General features: G+C 42.3%; 2 protein-coding genes across 2 annotated transcripts; one reads left to right on the top strand and one right to left on the bottom strand.

The window, feature by feature from the left end:
- Positions 1–2452: 2452 nt before the first annotated feature.
- On the bottom strand, positions 2453–5054 carry LOC137949899 (inositol oxygenase 1-like). Its single transcript, XM_068796140.1, has 10 exons — positions 4906–5054; positions 4506–4608; positions 4028–4109; positions 3731–3935; positions 3527–3639; positions 3303–3425; positions 3133–3202; positions 2959–3037; positions 2788–2869; positions 2453–2707 (listed from the first exon to the last, which is right to left on the bottom strand). Exons 1-10 carry the CDS (start codon positions 4934–4936, stop codon positions 2681–2683), a joined length of 915 nt encoding a protein of 304 aa, XP_068652241.1. The 5' UTR covers positions 4937–5054; the 3' UTR covers positions 2453–2680.
- Positions 5055–12095: 7041 nt separating this feature from the next.
- On the top strand, positions 12096–13666 carry LOC137949888 (zinc finger CCCH domain-containing protein 20). The gene has a single exon (XM_068796123.1). The coding sequence runs from the start codon at positions 12127–12129 to the stop codon at positions 13258–13260; it is 1134 nt and encodes a 377-aa protein (XP_068652224.1). The 5' UTR covers positions 12096–12126; the 3' UTR covers positions 13261–13666.
- The last annotated feature ends 2417 nt before the right edge of the window (positions 13667–16083 follow it).

Below are 16083 nucleotides of genomic sequence, written 5' to 3'. Positions count from 1 at the left end.
GGATTATCTGTGCCGGATGGGTCCTGAGATCCACCCTCTCTGGGACAGCATGTGAGCTGTTGAATTAAATTCTTGTGATCAATGTCTCTTTAGTGAAACCTAGATTGCAGGAGCAAACGCAAGGGAAAAAAAAAATGAAACCACGATGGATAACAGTCTAAGTTAAACTTTGACATGTCTTAAAGGTAAAAGCAGAGAAAAACTTTTCGGTCTTTACCATTCAATTGTTAACAAGATTTTGGTTCATCAAAGTACATGATAACTGATAAGTATGTTCTTTGCTCTTAGACTTTGTTAGTGCCTCGTGTTTCCTGTAAACACTTTTTAGCTGAAAATTCTTACAAAAAAAATCATATAATTTTTTTTACCAGAAAAATCATATAATTTTCCAAGTGTAATTTTTTAACCAAGATGGGTCGTAAAATAATATGAAATTTTTTAATAAATATTTAACAAATAATATTGTAATACTTTCAGCACAAGATAATTTTGTATTTGATATTTTATTTTACTAAAAATTTATCGGATAAGTATGATAATATACGAGTTGGTTATTAATTTCCATTTATTTCCTTGGAAAATGCACTAGTACATTTCATTTTCTTTGGATATAAATTTCCAACCAAGAATGGGACTTTAGTTTATTGATTGTCATTTGATGTCCTAAATCTTTAATCAATTATTGCACATGCTCCATGCTCCATTTGAAATCATGTCCAGAGATAATTCAACCAACAATAACAGGAGAAGGCAAATCTGTGAATAAAAAAACGTAACTTCAATTCCAGTACCATGAGGCCTTTTTGTCCGAGAATTGGATTTGTCAAGCTCAAGATGCAGTGTTTAGGTTCTCGAAACTTAACACCAGTCAATATCCAGTCGAATATGGGTCGAAGTCGGTCCAACACGAAGGCTGTTTAGGTTCTAGGAACTAACACCATCATCGCAATTCCGACGGCCGGCGGGCAACCATTGCATGGATAATTTACCTGATAGTACCAAAATTGCAAACTTTTTCCGGGAAACATCTGCCTTAAGAGATAGAAACCAGTCTTTCTTCATGAGTCTTTCCATGCTGGCACCCAATTCTAGTAACTTTCGTATTTTCTGTTCATCATGGAAACAAATCTCATTTCCATCTCTGACATCTGTTCGGTCGTGACTGTGAGGAAGGAGGACGACAGAGATGCTGGAACTCAATTTCTGAAGCATGTGCCTCGTATCAAGTTTCCGAAAAGGCACCTGAAACCCCATAGGTTCTGTTTTAGAAACACAGTTTGCGTCTTTTGCAGGCAAAGCTGAGAAGAATTTCTCTTCGAGTTCTGAAGTTCCTACTCCACCGAGGAATACAACTATTGGAGGGAAGGCTTCTCTTCAAAGGAATACATGTTCGAAGTTGGTGCTTATTCGCGGACCGTCTGGGGACACTTGTGTACAAAGAAAAAATCAAAGAAAGAAAGAAAGTAGAATATTGTATTGTTGCCTCCTTCCGTCTCAATTACTATATACTACTATCGTTGTTTTTCTCTAGCATTTTTTTCAATTTTTAATTTTTCATACTTTCAAAGCAATGTTTCTATAAAGTATGGGGTGTGTCCAATATCTAGCTTAAATTAAGTTTTTTATTCTTCACCCAATAAGTGATTTTTGTTTGAAATACCCTTAAAAACCAGTAATATCTTTTTATACCTAAAATTAGGCATCTTTTCAACTTTAAAATTGAGTTAATTTTTTCCAGTTTGACTACTGTATGACGCTTTGTCGTATAGCTAGGAGTGATTTTTTTTGTCCAAGTTGAATATTGAAGACCAAGAAATTTTTTCCGTGCAAGCGTCTTATATGAAAAAAAGATAATTAAAATGCTAGAATCTAAAAAAAGTTTCATGGGAGGAAGTCACAGAGGAGTTATTGTATCCAGTTATTTATAAGTCAACATCTATTTATTTTCTTCAAAAATTCAATAGGATTACGATGAGCAAGGATGATCAGAGACAGTCACCAGTGACAAAGGCGGGGGCGAAAACCGTCTCTAGGCAAACAGGTGAACAACCATGATAAAACATGGAAGATAGAATGGGAGTTGCCTTTTAAGAGTTCAGAGAGTAAAGGTGAACTTGGTATTGATGGTACAAGGCCAAGTTAAAAAATCGTCATAGTGTACTCGGTACTGACAGAGTGACAGTACCGAGTTCAGTAGAAAAAAATAAGTTTATTAACGTTATTCTAAACGCTTAATAGTTTTTCTCTTATTCTAGATTGATTAGTTGCAGTTTAGTAGAGCTGAGAAATGTAGAATTTGCAAAGTGTGGCCTGCTTTGTGATTGCTGTCAATGTCAGGATGGTGCAAGGGTTTTTCTTCGTAAGGGTTGGAGTTGGAGATTGGCCATTTTGTTTTGAAATTCATGTCATGATTCCCGTCCAAGTGCTATGAAGAAGAGTTAACATCAAATAATTTCCGACCACTTTTTATTGGTCTGCATGTCTGAGGACAAAGGAATGTGAAAAGACAAAAACTTTTGTCCAACCAATACTATCAGAGATCACGGATCATACAACGAGGGAGGACTAGCTTTATTTATTTATAAAATCTCCCCATACAAATGAGTTTTCTTCTGCTGCCATCGGATCTCAAAATGTTCAGCAAATATATCATAATTCTTTGATCTATAGGCGTCGATCTTCACCATCTAAGCTTTGAAGGGAAGTACTGCAACAACAAACGTCCGAGTATTGGATCTTGATCAAATAAAGAGGAGAACAAAAGCCCAGAAAGAGAGAGATACTGACCTTTTCAATGAGAGACAAATAGTATGGCTTCACTCTTTCGACATCAACCCTCACCTTGCTCTTGCTGTAGAGGTCATATTTGCTGCACAAACACAAAAGCTCCATTAGGAAGTGAATGCTTGTGTGTCTTTCAGATGAATTGTCCTTTATAGCTAGGACAAAATTACTGACTTGAATATGTGCAGCCATTTCAGATTCTCGACATCCTCCTCGTTCATCAGGTGTTTGTATGCACCAGACCTGTGCATGGCTGCATAATAATGGAAAACATTATCAAATTGATGTTTCAGAAAAAGAAAAACTCAACTAATCAAATAAGCTTAACTCACAACGTTAAATACTTACGATAAAAGGAATGGTAACGAATGATGAACAGCGCAGCAGAAGGTAGAGTAGTTTTATTTTCCTTAGCAACCTATTATAATCATAAAGTCAAATACTAAGAAGGTGTACCTGAAAGGCAGAAGATCATGGAGATTGAAGAGAGGAAACTGAAAAGAGAGTCAAGGGATTACCAGGTACATGTAGTCATCATGGCCCCAAGACATCATAACATTGTCAAGTCCACAGCCTTCAGAGTAGATACCAAGCTTGGAGCTGTAAGAAGGGTTGTTGTAGTCTGGGTTCTCCTTAAAGTACTGTATTGTTGCAGAAATAGGATGTAAAAATTTAGATGATTTGGTTAGGATGACAACTGCAGTAGAGTATTTTAGTGACGAGAAGGATCGGTAGACGATACCTTGTGATGAACGTTTGATTCATCGAAAGCACAACCAACAGGGAACGTGTCACCAACAACAGCCCACTGAGGAAGTGCTCCGAAGCTGTGATGTAGAAGAACCTTCCCGAGATCTGAAACAGAAACCAAAGCGTTGGTAATTTGGAAAAAAAAGAATCGATTTTGATAAGCAGGAGTACACAAAAGAAAAATAAAATGGCGGACCGTGAATGAGGCCAGCGAGGTGGAGCCAGTCCTCATCAGGGTAATCTTTCCTAATGGCCTCAGCCGTCTGGAGCAAGTGCTCAATTTGGGGCTCGTCGAGGTCGGGATCACTCTCGTCGACGAACTCATTGAGAAGCTCACAGCATTCCCAGATGCTCATCTCCACACTGTTCAGCTTCCCGTACTCTTCCCTCATTCTTTTCACCTGTAAAACAGCAAATCGATCGATTAGATCACCGTTTGGTAGGATCTCCTTGAGAAATTTCGTCAAACATATAAACTGCAGATTTTACTCACAAAATCGACAGATTGGTGGATGTGATTCATCCGGTAGAACTCCTCCACACTCTTCTTTCGTTCGCTTTCCGCATCGTAATCCCTGTAAATATTTACCGAAACAAAAATTGAATGCACACGAATACTTTTTTTTTTTTTTTTGGTGAAAAAGTTCTGATCGTGAACTGCGGGACCAAGAACTTGTTTATCCGTACGAGATATCGTACGGGAAGATCTTGTTTATTGAATGACCAGAAAGCCCTTCAAGGGGGAGTAAAATAGAGTTACGCCTGACACGTGAGAGTGAACCAATCGGTTCGAATGAGGGTTGACTTTTAGACTCAATCCAATAGGCTGACTAGATCCACCTACCTATTTGGGATATGTGATCTTCGTATCCAAAATATCCGGCACGTCTCGGCGTGGTTCTGTCGAGTCTCGTCAACGACTCGGCGGGACTCGTGGGAAGGACGAGAGAGGATATCAAAGATGTACGAACCTGAAAGTGTGGCCGAAGGAATTGATATCCGGCGCGACAAAGCCCGGATCAAGAGTCAATTCGTCCGACTCGTTCTGGGTCTTCTTCTCCACCACTTCATCCCCTGCAAAAGTTCCACCACTCAGCATGCCCATAGCGCAAAAACTAAAAACTCTCCCTTCACCTACATTAATTATTATTATGTTTCTCTGAGGGCGAACGAGATAGCCAGGAGGCGGGTCTCACCATTGATGCGTGAAAACGCGGAAAGATTTTTTTTTTAAAAGAATTATGAAAGTACCGAGATGAACAAGAAGCAGAATCTGCGTCTCTAAACCAAAAAACTCTTTTCGGATGCAGAGACGTGAAAATTATAAAGAAAGGAAGCCAACAACGTTTCGTCAAAGGAAAGATAATTTACCGAGTTGAGGTTGCTCAATGACGATCGTCATCTTCCTCCGCGAAGCAAGAAGAGAGAAGCAAGGATCAGGAAACGGGATAGGAAAAAGGAAGAAGAAAAAGGTGGAGAAGGCAGAGACAGAGAACTTGGAAAGGATTGGTAGAGGAAGAGGGATATCAGTGTCTCTTCAAGGAGGGATTCTATAACAAGGGTATTTATAGGTGCGGGAAGGAGAGTTATCTTAAAATAGCGAAAGTCTCCTTAAAAAATGGACTTTACAAACTGAAAGTGAAACGGTAAAAATCCTTATCCATGTCATAAAACCAAATCGTCTCTATCCTCGCCACTTTCTTATTCGGCTCCTCCGCACCCCGCGTACATCCTTTCGTTCGTACACGTTACTGCGAACTGAAATGCCATTTATGCCCCTCTCAAGGTGGATCTAAAATGTTTACATAAATCATAAATAAAGAGGAATTAGGCACGTAAGCCGTCAGGTGAGGGGCAGGCTGACTCAGCTCTACGTGGATAGGCGTTGCTTTCACGAGATTTCAGGGCGATATTTAAGGTCAAAACGATGGAATGCCCAAAACAAAGACAGTGGGGCCCGCCTGACGAGGCATCGAGTCAAGAACGTGTTTTTTATGCAGTCATACTTGACGCTGCAACTCAGAAGTGGGAAAGCGCGAGAAGTTGGGAGGGCGGTTGGATTTATAATAAATAAATAAATAAAAGTATTGGCGTTTCGCTTAAGAGAACACCTAACGTCTTCGCTATGCCCAACTCAACAAAATTCAGGGTGGATCCCAAGCTGCGTACCTGATTTGTGCCGACGGTGGCTGCCGACACGTCGGGGCTTCCCGTGATTTTTTTCAATTACAGGGACGAGAAGGAGGACAGACTGCGACTATCCCGTCTCGTCGATGGTACGGTTGTGGATTCACCGGTCACTTTCATCTTGAATGGTTCAGCCTGTGATCCGACCGATCCGTCAGACAAAGAAGACAGGTACCTTAAAACGTGCTTCTTTTGTCGTTTGGCGACAAGACGTCGAAACAGTAAGATTTTTCATTAAAAAATTCTCCTTGGCACAGGCGACAGTGCGGACTGCGGAGTCATCACTCATCATCAGTGCCGCCCGTCGATGCATATTCTATGTAGAGTGAGTTCACAGGTCGATTTCAGTACCTAATCCGCATGATTCTTGCGTCTGAAAAACATGAAATGGAGACTCCAATTGGAAAGAAATCTCACTCCCGATCACTCAAAACTAATCTATTTGCAAGTTGGGAGCTCTGAAGAGGAGTCCAGGTTTGCGATAAGGACGGGTTCTGTCCATTACCCCCCAGCGGAAGTTAATTTAATGGAGGAAGTGGTTCATCTTGTTAGAGCTTCTATCCACCACTGACCCTTTTTCAATTCATCTCTAACCTGAGTTCGAATTGGATACTTCAGCAACGTTGGCAACATTAGAAGGAAAGGTTTTGATACATTGGCAACATTGGATACTCCGCCGGTTCCCTCCACGGCCTGGTGGCGACTTAGTACGGTATGTAGAGCTAGACAGAAGATAAAAAAAAATTGACGCAGAAGTGGACGGAAAGTGGTCACCTTAAGGCACTACTTGTTCTTCGGTAAGAAACCTCCGGCTGCATGGGAAGGAGCTTCAAAGACAAAGTTGGAGCAACCCCCATTTGGAGCTTCAAAGATAAAGTTGGAGCAAGGGTCGTTGTCTTCATCACCTTCCCCCCTCACCCAACCCCCATTTGGGGAAACCAGTTCAGACCTGAACAGAGCTTAGATTCTTTGAATTTTATTTTGAGATTCTAAAATGAATATTCGTAAATCATTGTAATTATTGGCAGCTTGATTACATTTATAAAACTATAGGGGTTTTTTATGCTCTTGCTCCCATGGGCAAGTGGGGGTAGTTCCTCTCTTACCTCCAGCTCGGATAGAAAGAACATGCCTTGCAATTTTTAAATTTGTATGAATTTGTGTTGCATATTTGCTAAAATCAACGTTGGGAGGGTAATTCCTCTTATATTTTTCCGAATTTATAAAAAAGATCCTGTCTTCTGTTAAACTCTTCAAAGGCCCTTCGTTGTCTACCTTTTACCAATTTGCTGGGTAGGGAGAATAGAGTAAGCATGCGGAAGCGTATCTTCCAATGATTGGAAATCCTTTGAATAGAAAAATAAGAGAGTCCTGTAATCCTGTCCCAGGTAAACGATTTTAAGATGTCAACGTTGATAGAGAAAGTAGAAGAGAGGACCTAAGTCTGCCGTTTTCATTAAAAAGGACAGGGCACAAAGTCCCCCTTTTCTCTTGCAGGGAGAGGGGCTCATGTTGCACTTTTTTACTTCCAAGGACAGTATCCATATCAAATATCCTTTTTCGTCTCCACTACAAAACCAAAAAGAAAACTCGTGATGTGACAGTCGTCCTTGTCTGCTGAATATCTTCCCAGGGCAACCGTGGGATCGGATCTCGCTTCCTCGATTATGGACCCGGACGTGGTTTCGGCAATCAATGAATCGGTGACTCAATGAAACTCTTTATTTTATTTTAATCCAGTTCTTCAAGGAAAACCCGGATTCGAAGAACCTGGTTTACTCGACAAAGATCGGAATCTACTCAGAGAACTGCAGGCAACGACACGAAGCTACCACCGGAGGCCCTTTTCGTCGTCAGGTTCCATTCATTCTATGGTGGGTGAGATCCATCCTCTTGTTCTTCCAGACGGTCTGTTTTTCTTTCTTTGAGCTGATCTCAGTGTCTACTATATACAACTAATTATGTTGCAGTTTTGCACAGAGATGGAGCTTACTCATATTTAATGAATGACGAGGACAAGAAGATGCGGAAATGGGTTCACATTTTCAAGTAAGTCGCTCTTCCATGGTTCGCCTCCGCTCTTCTGATAAACCCATCTTTCATCATCTTATCCTGAATTCTTGTTCGGATTTATCTTTCAATGCAAGCAGCAAATACGGTCTTTACAGTAAAAGCAAGGTGCGGGTCGACTAGCTGACAGTGAAACCTTACTACCTTATCCTCTCATTGACAAGAGATTTCTGTATTGGATTTTGTTTCAGAGTTAAAAGACTCAAACCTTTTATGAAAATAACGCCCCACGGATTGTATACAAAGACTGGGCCGGTTGATACAAACAAATATTCCAAAAACCCAGGACAAATTCGATGAGGATAAATTCGATGAGAGTGGGATTCGAACATGGGACCAACCTGCTCTTCTAGTTTTTTATAATAATAGGTTTGACTGAGTGAGCGATTTTGTATTATCTAAATCTCTTATAGGTCCATGAATGTAAATAAAAAAGTGGGACATGTTTCCATGGATTTCTTTCCTGGCGTTCTTCACTTACGTCTGATATGCTTATGCATCCTTAAATTGGGAGCCATAAAAGAAAATTAAAGTTCTCCAGAGCATAAGAAGCCTTTGTAATAATGTTTATAATGAGAAAATTCCGCCAACCGATTTTTTTTTCACAAAATTTACCGAATAATGAAAATATTTGTTTTTCCCATTTTTAAATTAATCTGAATCTGTTCAATTCCATTTAACAACTAGCTAAATTATTTTAATTGACTTGAAAAAAAAAAGATCAAGTATACAAATTCCAGTTAGGAGAGATTCAGCTGTTCAGCCACGGCTGATCTCGGAAGCAGATCCCTGTCATGACCGTGCCGGGCGGAGGCGGCATCGCCGGATTTCCATCAAAAGTAGGATTTCCACCCCCCATACCGGGGCGCCATTTGCAATGTTTCCTGCCGACGCTCGCGTCTCGCACTCACAGTCTCACTTACCCAATGGGTAGTGGCAAAATGTTGGAACGGGAGCTCGAGCTGTTTTCTTCCATATGAGAGCCTATTGGACCCAGACCCAGAAATGGGAAAGAGAGGAGTGGTTAGTATGGATGCCTACGGTGAAAGCCCATTTGACGTTTCCAGTGAAAGCCCATTTGATGTTTGTAATAGGGAAAGAGAAAGGTCACTCCTTCCCTTCCAACCGTAGATCATTTATGTTGTATCAGTTTAGTGAGTTGGGTAGAATGTTAGTTAGTAACCGTCATTTGCAATTTAAAGTAGATGTTAGTGTGTTAAGAATTAGTTTTGAATTGGAAATCCATGTTGGTTGATTAATCACTTCAAACTTAAGTGTACTTTAAATTATTCATTAGTTATGTTCATTAAGAATCTCACACGTTTTCATTCTTTTCTGGGAATGGACCACATGTTTGGATAATTACTCTATCATATCTTTGGTCCAGATTCCTCTTCCTTTTTCTCCGACCGCTTAACCTATTATCACTTTTCTAGGTGATCAAATTCCAAAAGTTGAAGATCGTCTCGTCTATTTAAAAACTCCTCGATAGTTACTTATGTTAGACCACATTTATTGTTCATAAAATCTCTATTTTTCTATCAAAAGAGGGAAATAATAACAAAAACAAATACTCTGATGTTAATAGGATGAAGGGATTAGAGGATAAGCAGAGTGGTAGGTTGAGTTGTCAACATCCTCTTCCAAATTCACTTTATGGATTAGTTCTAATCTTGAATCAACATAAAACAAAGTGCTTAGAGAGTAATCATAACTTTGATCACTTCCTCTCACTCTCGTCGGTTCATGCTAATTCCCAAGTTCAAATTAGTGATCAATGTGAAAGCTACTCTTTCAATGGTGTAAAGCTTAGTTACGAGTCATTTCACTGCTTGTAAAAGCATTTGGACCGGGAAGCACAGATATCAGATTTTAAGCAATAAACATCCATGGTGGTAGCCATCACTCACTTGGTTTTGGCTGCTTGCATTTTGTCTGTCGTTTTACCAGATTTCACATCAACTATCACTGGCCGTAACAGTTTAACCATGATAATTTTATTAGATATGTTAAGTTCGTCTGGGGTTAGGTAGTTTCAGCTCAGGGAAGACGAAGACGAAGAAGACGACCTCAGATTCCTTCGGTTTTGGGCTATGCCCACTCTCGTGATTCTCGAGGCGTAAAAAGGATCGCAAGATCGTGAATTGCACCATCGACGAATGTGCCAAAGCCGAACTGTTTTTATAATTGAATTAGCAATAATCCGTACGTAGTTTGGTTATGCAGGAGATAAAGAGAATGTAATTGGAAACCCAGCGATATCTTTTTGACCAGCTCAGAGTTCCATGATTTGCTTATTTATTGCGTATAAAAAAACAAAAAAACCAAAATGTTTCGTAAAGTCCAACATGATCCCCCGGAACTCCTTTTATAGTACGTGTACATCAACATCACCTCAAAACCATTCTGTCCTCTTCCCCCGTTCGCCTCTCCGACCCGATTCAACCACACACCAACCCTCCTTTTTACCTTCTTTATCTTTTCCCATAAACGATGGTCGTCCTCTACGTGTCTCTCCGCGGCAGCGTTGCTTTCCTTTCTCTTCCCCACACCATGTGATCCATTCCTCTCGTGCCCGCTTCCGAGGAATCCGATACGATACACGGCTATAATATTTGTTTCGGACAGTACGTTAAAAGTTTGCATAGTGAAGGGACGGAATGGTTCCATCAGTCAGACAGTCCATTAGATTCTTCAAATCCCTTGTATTGTCGACATTTACGGGAAAATTATGTTACTTTCTGCTTTTGAACGGAGATTCTGGATTCCGGACTTCGGATTTCCCGGTTTCCGACTCGTCTCTTCGCGGTAACAACAGTGTTTAATTCTTCAGGGCTCGAGCGAAAGAGTGGCTGCCGCCCGGGAACCGTCAAAAACCTAAATAAATTAGGTCAACAAAAAGAAATTTACGGCGTCAATTTCACGCGAACCCCGAGACGGCTGTGGGCCAGGTGGCAGGATAAGAAGATACGGAGCTGCTTTGTCACCGTAGTGCGAAAGGGACAGGAGGACACGTGTACCGTGGAAAATTAAAAGGGTCCCAACAAGTGCAAATCTGCCTCATAGAGATAGCTCGTACGGTTGAGCATTCAAATGCTGAGGTTTTCTCGTACAGCGGGAACTAGTCCAGGTGCGTGAATAAGGTTGGAGGGGGTGGCCCCTCTTCGGCTCATCCATCCGTCCGTCCGTTCCACATCCAGATCTCAAACCCTTTTCCCGGGAGGTCACGTGACCACCCACACGCTCATGACGTGTATCAACTTTTCCAAGTCTTCTCATCCCTATCCGTTTTAACATTGAATTCCCTCCCTGGACGGAAATGCCCCTCGGGAGCCGGCCTCCGATATCCAAAAATCAAAAAATCTCAGTGGGCAAACCAGCTGGTATTCTCCGTACAGACAAGGGCATCTTCGTCCAACCAAAATTAAATCTGTCTGTTCAGTTAAGGGGTGCCGGAAGAGTCCATAGGTGAGACACTCTAAATAAATAGGACCCCCTATTTTTTATCTACTCTCCGACTCTACGCTAAAGAGTTTCTGGATTCTTGGGTGCCACCAGCAGGCAGGAAGGACTACCAGTACAGGTTGTATAGCAAAGAACCAACCGAATAGAGGCCTGAGTCGACTAGGGAGAGTCAAGAAAAGAAAAAGACAAACGAGTGGAGTCGGGTCTGGGAAATGGCGTGCAGGTCTGCATTTTAGCGGCGCCACAAGGGAGCTCCAAGTGTAGTGGAAGTAACCTTTGAATTGGGACAGGTTGTCCTTTAATTTTAGGGAAGAACCATAACGTGTCCATGCTGCATGATATCGATGCCCTCGCCTCCTGCGCATGGCTGACAGCCCATCTCTTCCCTCCGCGTGTCCCACAAACCATACGCTCTCTTTTCCCGCCCAGCTGACTCACAGTCACTAGTTAACACTAGTTAACACAAGATCTCCTCTACTGTTTTTTGTTTTTTCCAATCTCTCTCTCTTGTATTCCATTTTTCGTCTTCCTTCGTACCAATGTGCCTCACAAATAAAATCCCAGCCGTTAGTATTGAATAAAAGGCCCCTGGACTGGACTTCCTTTGTTGGTTTCTCGTGTCGAGATTTCTCTGGCTGGCGACACCGAAACGATTACGAGACGCGATCATCGCGCTCAGGAGTCAGGACCCAAACGCCGGTCGGTTTAATGGAAATATTTTAACTGTGGGTATCCTGATTTAGGACCCTAGTAGAGTTAGTTTGACCTAACCATGGTTAACCGAGCTGTTTATATTTGACGCTGTGTCGCTCCGGAGCTTTGATATGCAAGGCCGTGGAGGGAGGAGAGACTCGTGGAAAAGGCCAAAAAATGATGCTAGGGGAAGGAAACCGAACGGATCGGACTATTCATGTTCCGCCATGGGGGGCCTTGTATGAAGATTCTGGGCGGGCAATGGCTTATCCTTTGCCGGTCAGTGGAGTTTCCGGCAACTGTGCCGGAGTCGGGGCTGGGGATTACTCCCAGTTCATGTTAGGGGAGGCTCTCACCGCTTTGCAGCGTTACCTCCCTTCCAACGAAATCGTTGCTGCCGACGATGTGGAATTGGAGAGGGAATCGGACATTCCCGTCGACGCGTATTCCTGCGATGAGTTCCGCATGTACGAGTTCAAGGTCCGGCGATGCGCCCGCGGCCGCTCCCATGATTGGACCGAGTGCCCGTACGCGCACCCCGGGGAGAAGGCTCGGAGGCGTGACCCGCGCAAGTACCACTATTCGGGGACCGCTTGCCCCGACTTTAGGAAGGGCAACTGCAAGCGCGGGGATGCCTGTGAGTTTGCACATGGGGTTTTCGAGTGTTGGCTTCATCCGGCTAGATACCGCACTCAGCCCTGTAAGGACGGCACTAACTGCCGCCGCCGCGTCTGCTTCTTTGCCCACACCGCCGAGCAGCTGCGCGTTCTCCCGCAACAGAGCCCTCGCGCTACTGTATCCACGCCCGACTCCTATGATGGTTCCTCCATGCGCCACTCTCTGGATGCTTACTTCTCCAAGGTCGTGTCTTCTCCGACCTCGACTCTGATATCCCCGCCTATGTCACCCCCGTCGGATTCACCGCCTCTGTCTCCAAATAGTCCTTCCATTCGGCGACCTATGTCCAACTCTATGAACGAGGTTTTGGCCTCTCTGAGGCAGTTGCAGCTGAGTAAGGTGAAATCTATGCCTTCTTCTTGGGGAACTCAGGTAGGTAGCTTCTGTTCTCCGAGAGGTGGGTCTCATCTCCGTCCGGCGTTCAGCAGCGTGCCGACGACTCCTACTACTCCGACAAACGTTGGGTGGACTGATATGTGGGATCGTGGCCTCCTCGAGGATGAGCCGATGGAGAGGGTGGAGTCTGGGAGGGGTTTGAGGGCGAAAATTTTTGAGAAGTTGAGCAAAGAGAACGCTGTGGAGACTGCAATTTCTGCTCCCGACGTGGGGTGGGTATCGGAGCTGGTAAAGTGAGTGCGAAGCAAGAGAAAAGAGGAAAAGAATATTCGGGAGGAGAATATTTTGTTTTTAAAAGGGGTGAACCATTTGCCCTTATTTATCCGATTGTGAATATTAGCCGAAGATGCAACTCGCTGAGGATTGTAATGATTCCTGTAAATAGAGGGACGGACTGAAAGATGAAGGAATGGTGGATGCTGTTTTGGGGTTTTCTGAGAAGTCAGAATTGATGGAGGATTATAAGTAATCTGTATAGATGTAGATTTTCTTAGCCTCTGCCGGAGAGGGGCTGGCTACGAGGAACTTCGTTTTTTTTTTTTCAGTTTTTCTCAATCCCTTTTGTTAAATTTCTAATCTAAGAAGACTTCTCATGTATTCATCGAAATGTTCTCATGTATTGAAGCTTATGATTGTGATACTATTTCCTAATTCACTTAAAAAGTCTCCTATATTTCTATCAATATCATCAGATCTTGAAAGAATAGCAGATTCTGGAGTAGTAGCCATGAGAGGTGGTCTCCATTTGAAAAATCATTTAAAATCGATACTCTCTCTTGCAGCGACGGGATAATAGGCGGCGAAATCGTGAGTGTGTCAATTAAAATACAATGACAAAAATGAAGAAGAGATAAAATTACAAACTGTTTCAAACTGAGGTTCTCAGGCCTCCGGTCGAAGCTCACAGACGGGAATTCTCCAACGAAAAGGGCAAAAAACCATTCGACGACGAAGAAGCTCAGGGGATCAAATTCAAAAACAGAAAAATTACATGATTATTAATTTTTTCGGTTAATTCCAGAGCTTCCTCTCGCCTGTTTTAACAGAGTGGATGGGTTGTTCTGCTCTGTGACGTCCTTTCATGAAGGAACGGGTACCTTCTTTTCAGAACAGCTTTAACAAGGGGATAAGAGAGAAGTTGGGTGATAAAGATTGCAGGATATATTTTTTTATTATTTAAAAGTTTATATCGAAAAGGTTTTGGAGTTTTGTGTTATTATTGCTGTCGTTCTTGAATCGGTATGGATTATCTGACAAATACTTGATCTGTTTCTCACCAGCAACGACAACTTCTCGCTTGTTTATTGAATCACGGTCAATCCGTGTCCGGACTCGTATTTATGTTTAATGTTTCTTTTCCATTTTTATCGAAACAATGACTGGGTTAATTAGATTATGATTTGGAAACCCTCAAGTCCACTTAATTAGCATTTTCACATTACCGTCGGCGTGCCATCATTTGTTTACCGAGCGTCCTATCCAAGGCCTGGAATGTGGAGCAACTTTCAATGATTCTATTGTGGAATCGTCCAAGGATTATATCGAGACGTAACTTGTCTTATATGTATATAAATTCTAGGTTAAGATAAGATTTGGGAGGGTTTTAATGACTACCACCACGCCTACATCACTTTGTAATCAAACACAGTCGGTAGCAGTATGAAACCTAATTGCCAAGATCTCCGTCGCTCTTCGATTTCCTGTCTCTATCTGCTCATCGCACCTGCTGCCTCATGCTAAACTATTTTGACCAAAAGAGGGCGACACCTTATGGTTCTCACGGCCAAACCAACGGTTCAGGACGCGTCGTGACTAAATGCCTTCTTACCCCCCCTCCCCTCGCGTACGACTCAACTACCCCATTAAAAAGTAATAATAATTGCCTTTGCAGGTGCTAATAAATTTCTCCCGCTGCAGTCTCTCGTATCATCATTTCTCTACCAGGCCCACACATTTTCATACAGATGCGAGCCTCCACGACAAAGCTCGGCCACACCGACTCTGGCAATGTGCTTCTCGATGGTCACGAAGCATGGCGACGGTGAACTCGCCATCACCGATGCTTTACTATTTTCGTTCTTCAATGGGGGACTGTTGGGGACGGGACAGAGAGAGGGAGAGACGATAAACCCATGTTTTTAGTACGCGAGATTTTCTTTAATTGAGAGCCACTAGACTTTCTGGGGGAGAATTCATAATCAAAGTGTTTCAAAAGGGTGAGGAGATTGAAAAAAGTTGGGGAGGCCCGGATATGTTCAAGAGCTGTAGTGTAATTCACCGGCAGCATTTGAGAGTGCCGTCAACTCTAAGCGATCAAGAAGATAGGTATCTGCGTCCCTTTCGATTGACCACTCCCCACTAATTCTAAATTCAATTTTGACTTTTTGGCTGAGAGACCAGCACATGTGTGGCTTTCCTTCTCCATCAAATGTCCTTAACTTCACCGGCAGAGCCTCAATCAATGGTAGTCTCAATCACTGTTGACACTAACACCATCCTTGCATTATCCCCTTAGAATTATTTTGTTATTTTTTATAATCTAAAACGAAAAATCATTTAGGTGCTTAACCATTGATCGGACGGTTAAGAAAACCATGTTTCACACCAAATACTTACTAAACTGCTTAATTTTCTCTGCAGCTTATTTAGACTAATCTTTGAAATTTTGGGTTATTCATCGGAAAACTAGACATGGATAATTTGTCAAAAACTGCTGGCAGTGGCAGGAACCTTTGGCTTCTTTGGGTTTGAACGATGGCAAGTAGTGCACATGGCTTTTGTCCTCACATTCAGCTATCAATTCAGTAGATGAAAAACGTGGTGTGCAGTGATTCGAGATGACTGTCAATAATGATCCGACTGTGTAGCATTCATTCTCGACATAGACGTAAGGTGGTTTTGAAGATATGTGCAGCAATAATTGGGACTCGGGGCCGCCCTGCAATTACTTGTACAATAGTGGGCCCTTAAGTTTAGAAGGGTTTACACGATGAAGAATTGGTTCAAGAATAGATACAAAATAGTACCATTCAAGTTGTAGTTTTCATTTTAGTGAATATT

This window comes from Aristolochia californica, unplaced genomic scaffold (genome assembly GCF_029961685.1).
Source record: "Aristolochia californica isolate CCGP_79_NKW_82.1479 unplaced genomic scaffold, dmAriCali1.0.hap1 SCAF_14, whole genome shotgun sequence".
In the NCBI taxonomy this organism is placed as follows: Eukaryota; Viridiplantae; Streptophyta; class Magnoliopsida; order Piperales; family Aristolochiaceae; genus Aristolochia; species Aristolochia californica.
This window is presented reverse-complemented; position numbering and strand designations above follow the sequence as displayed.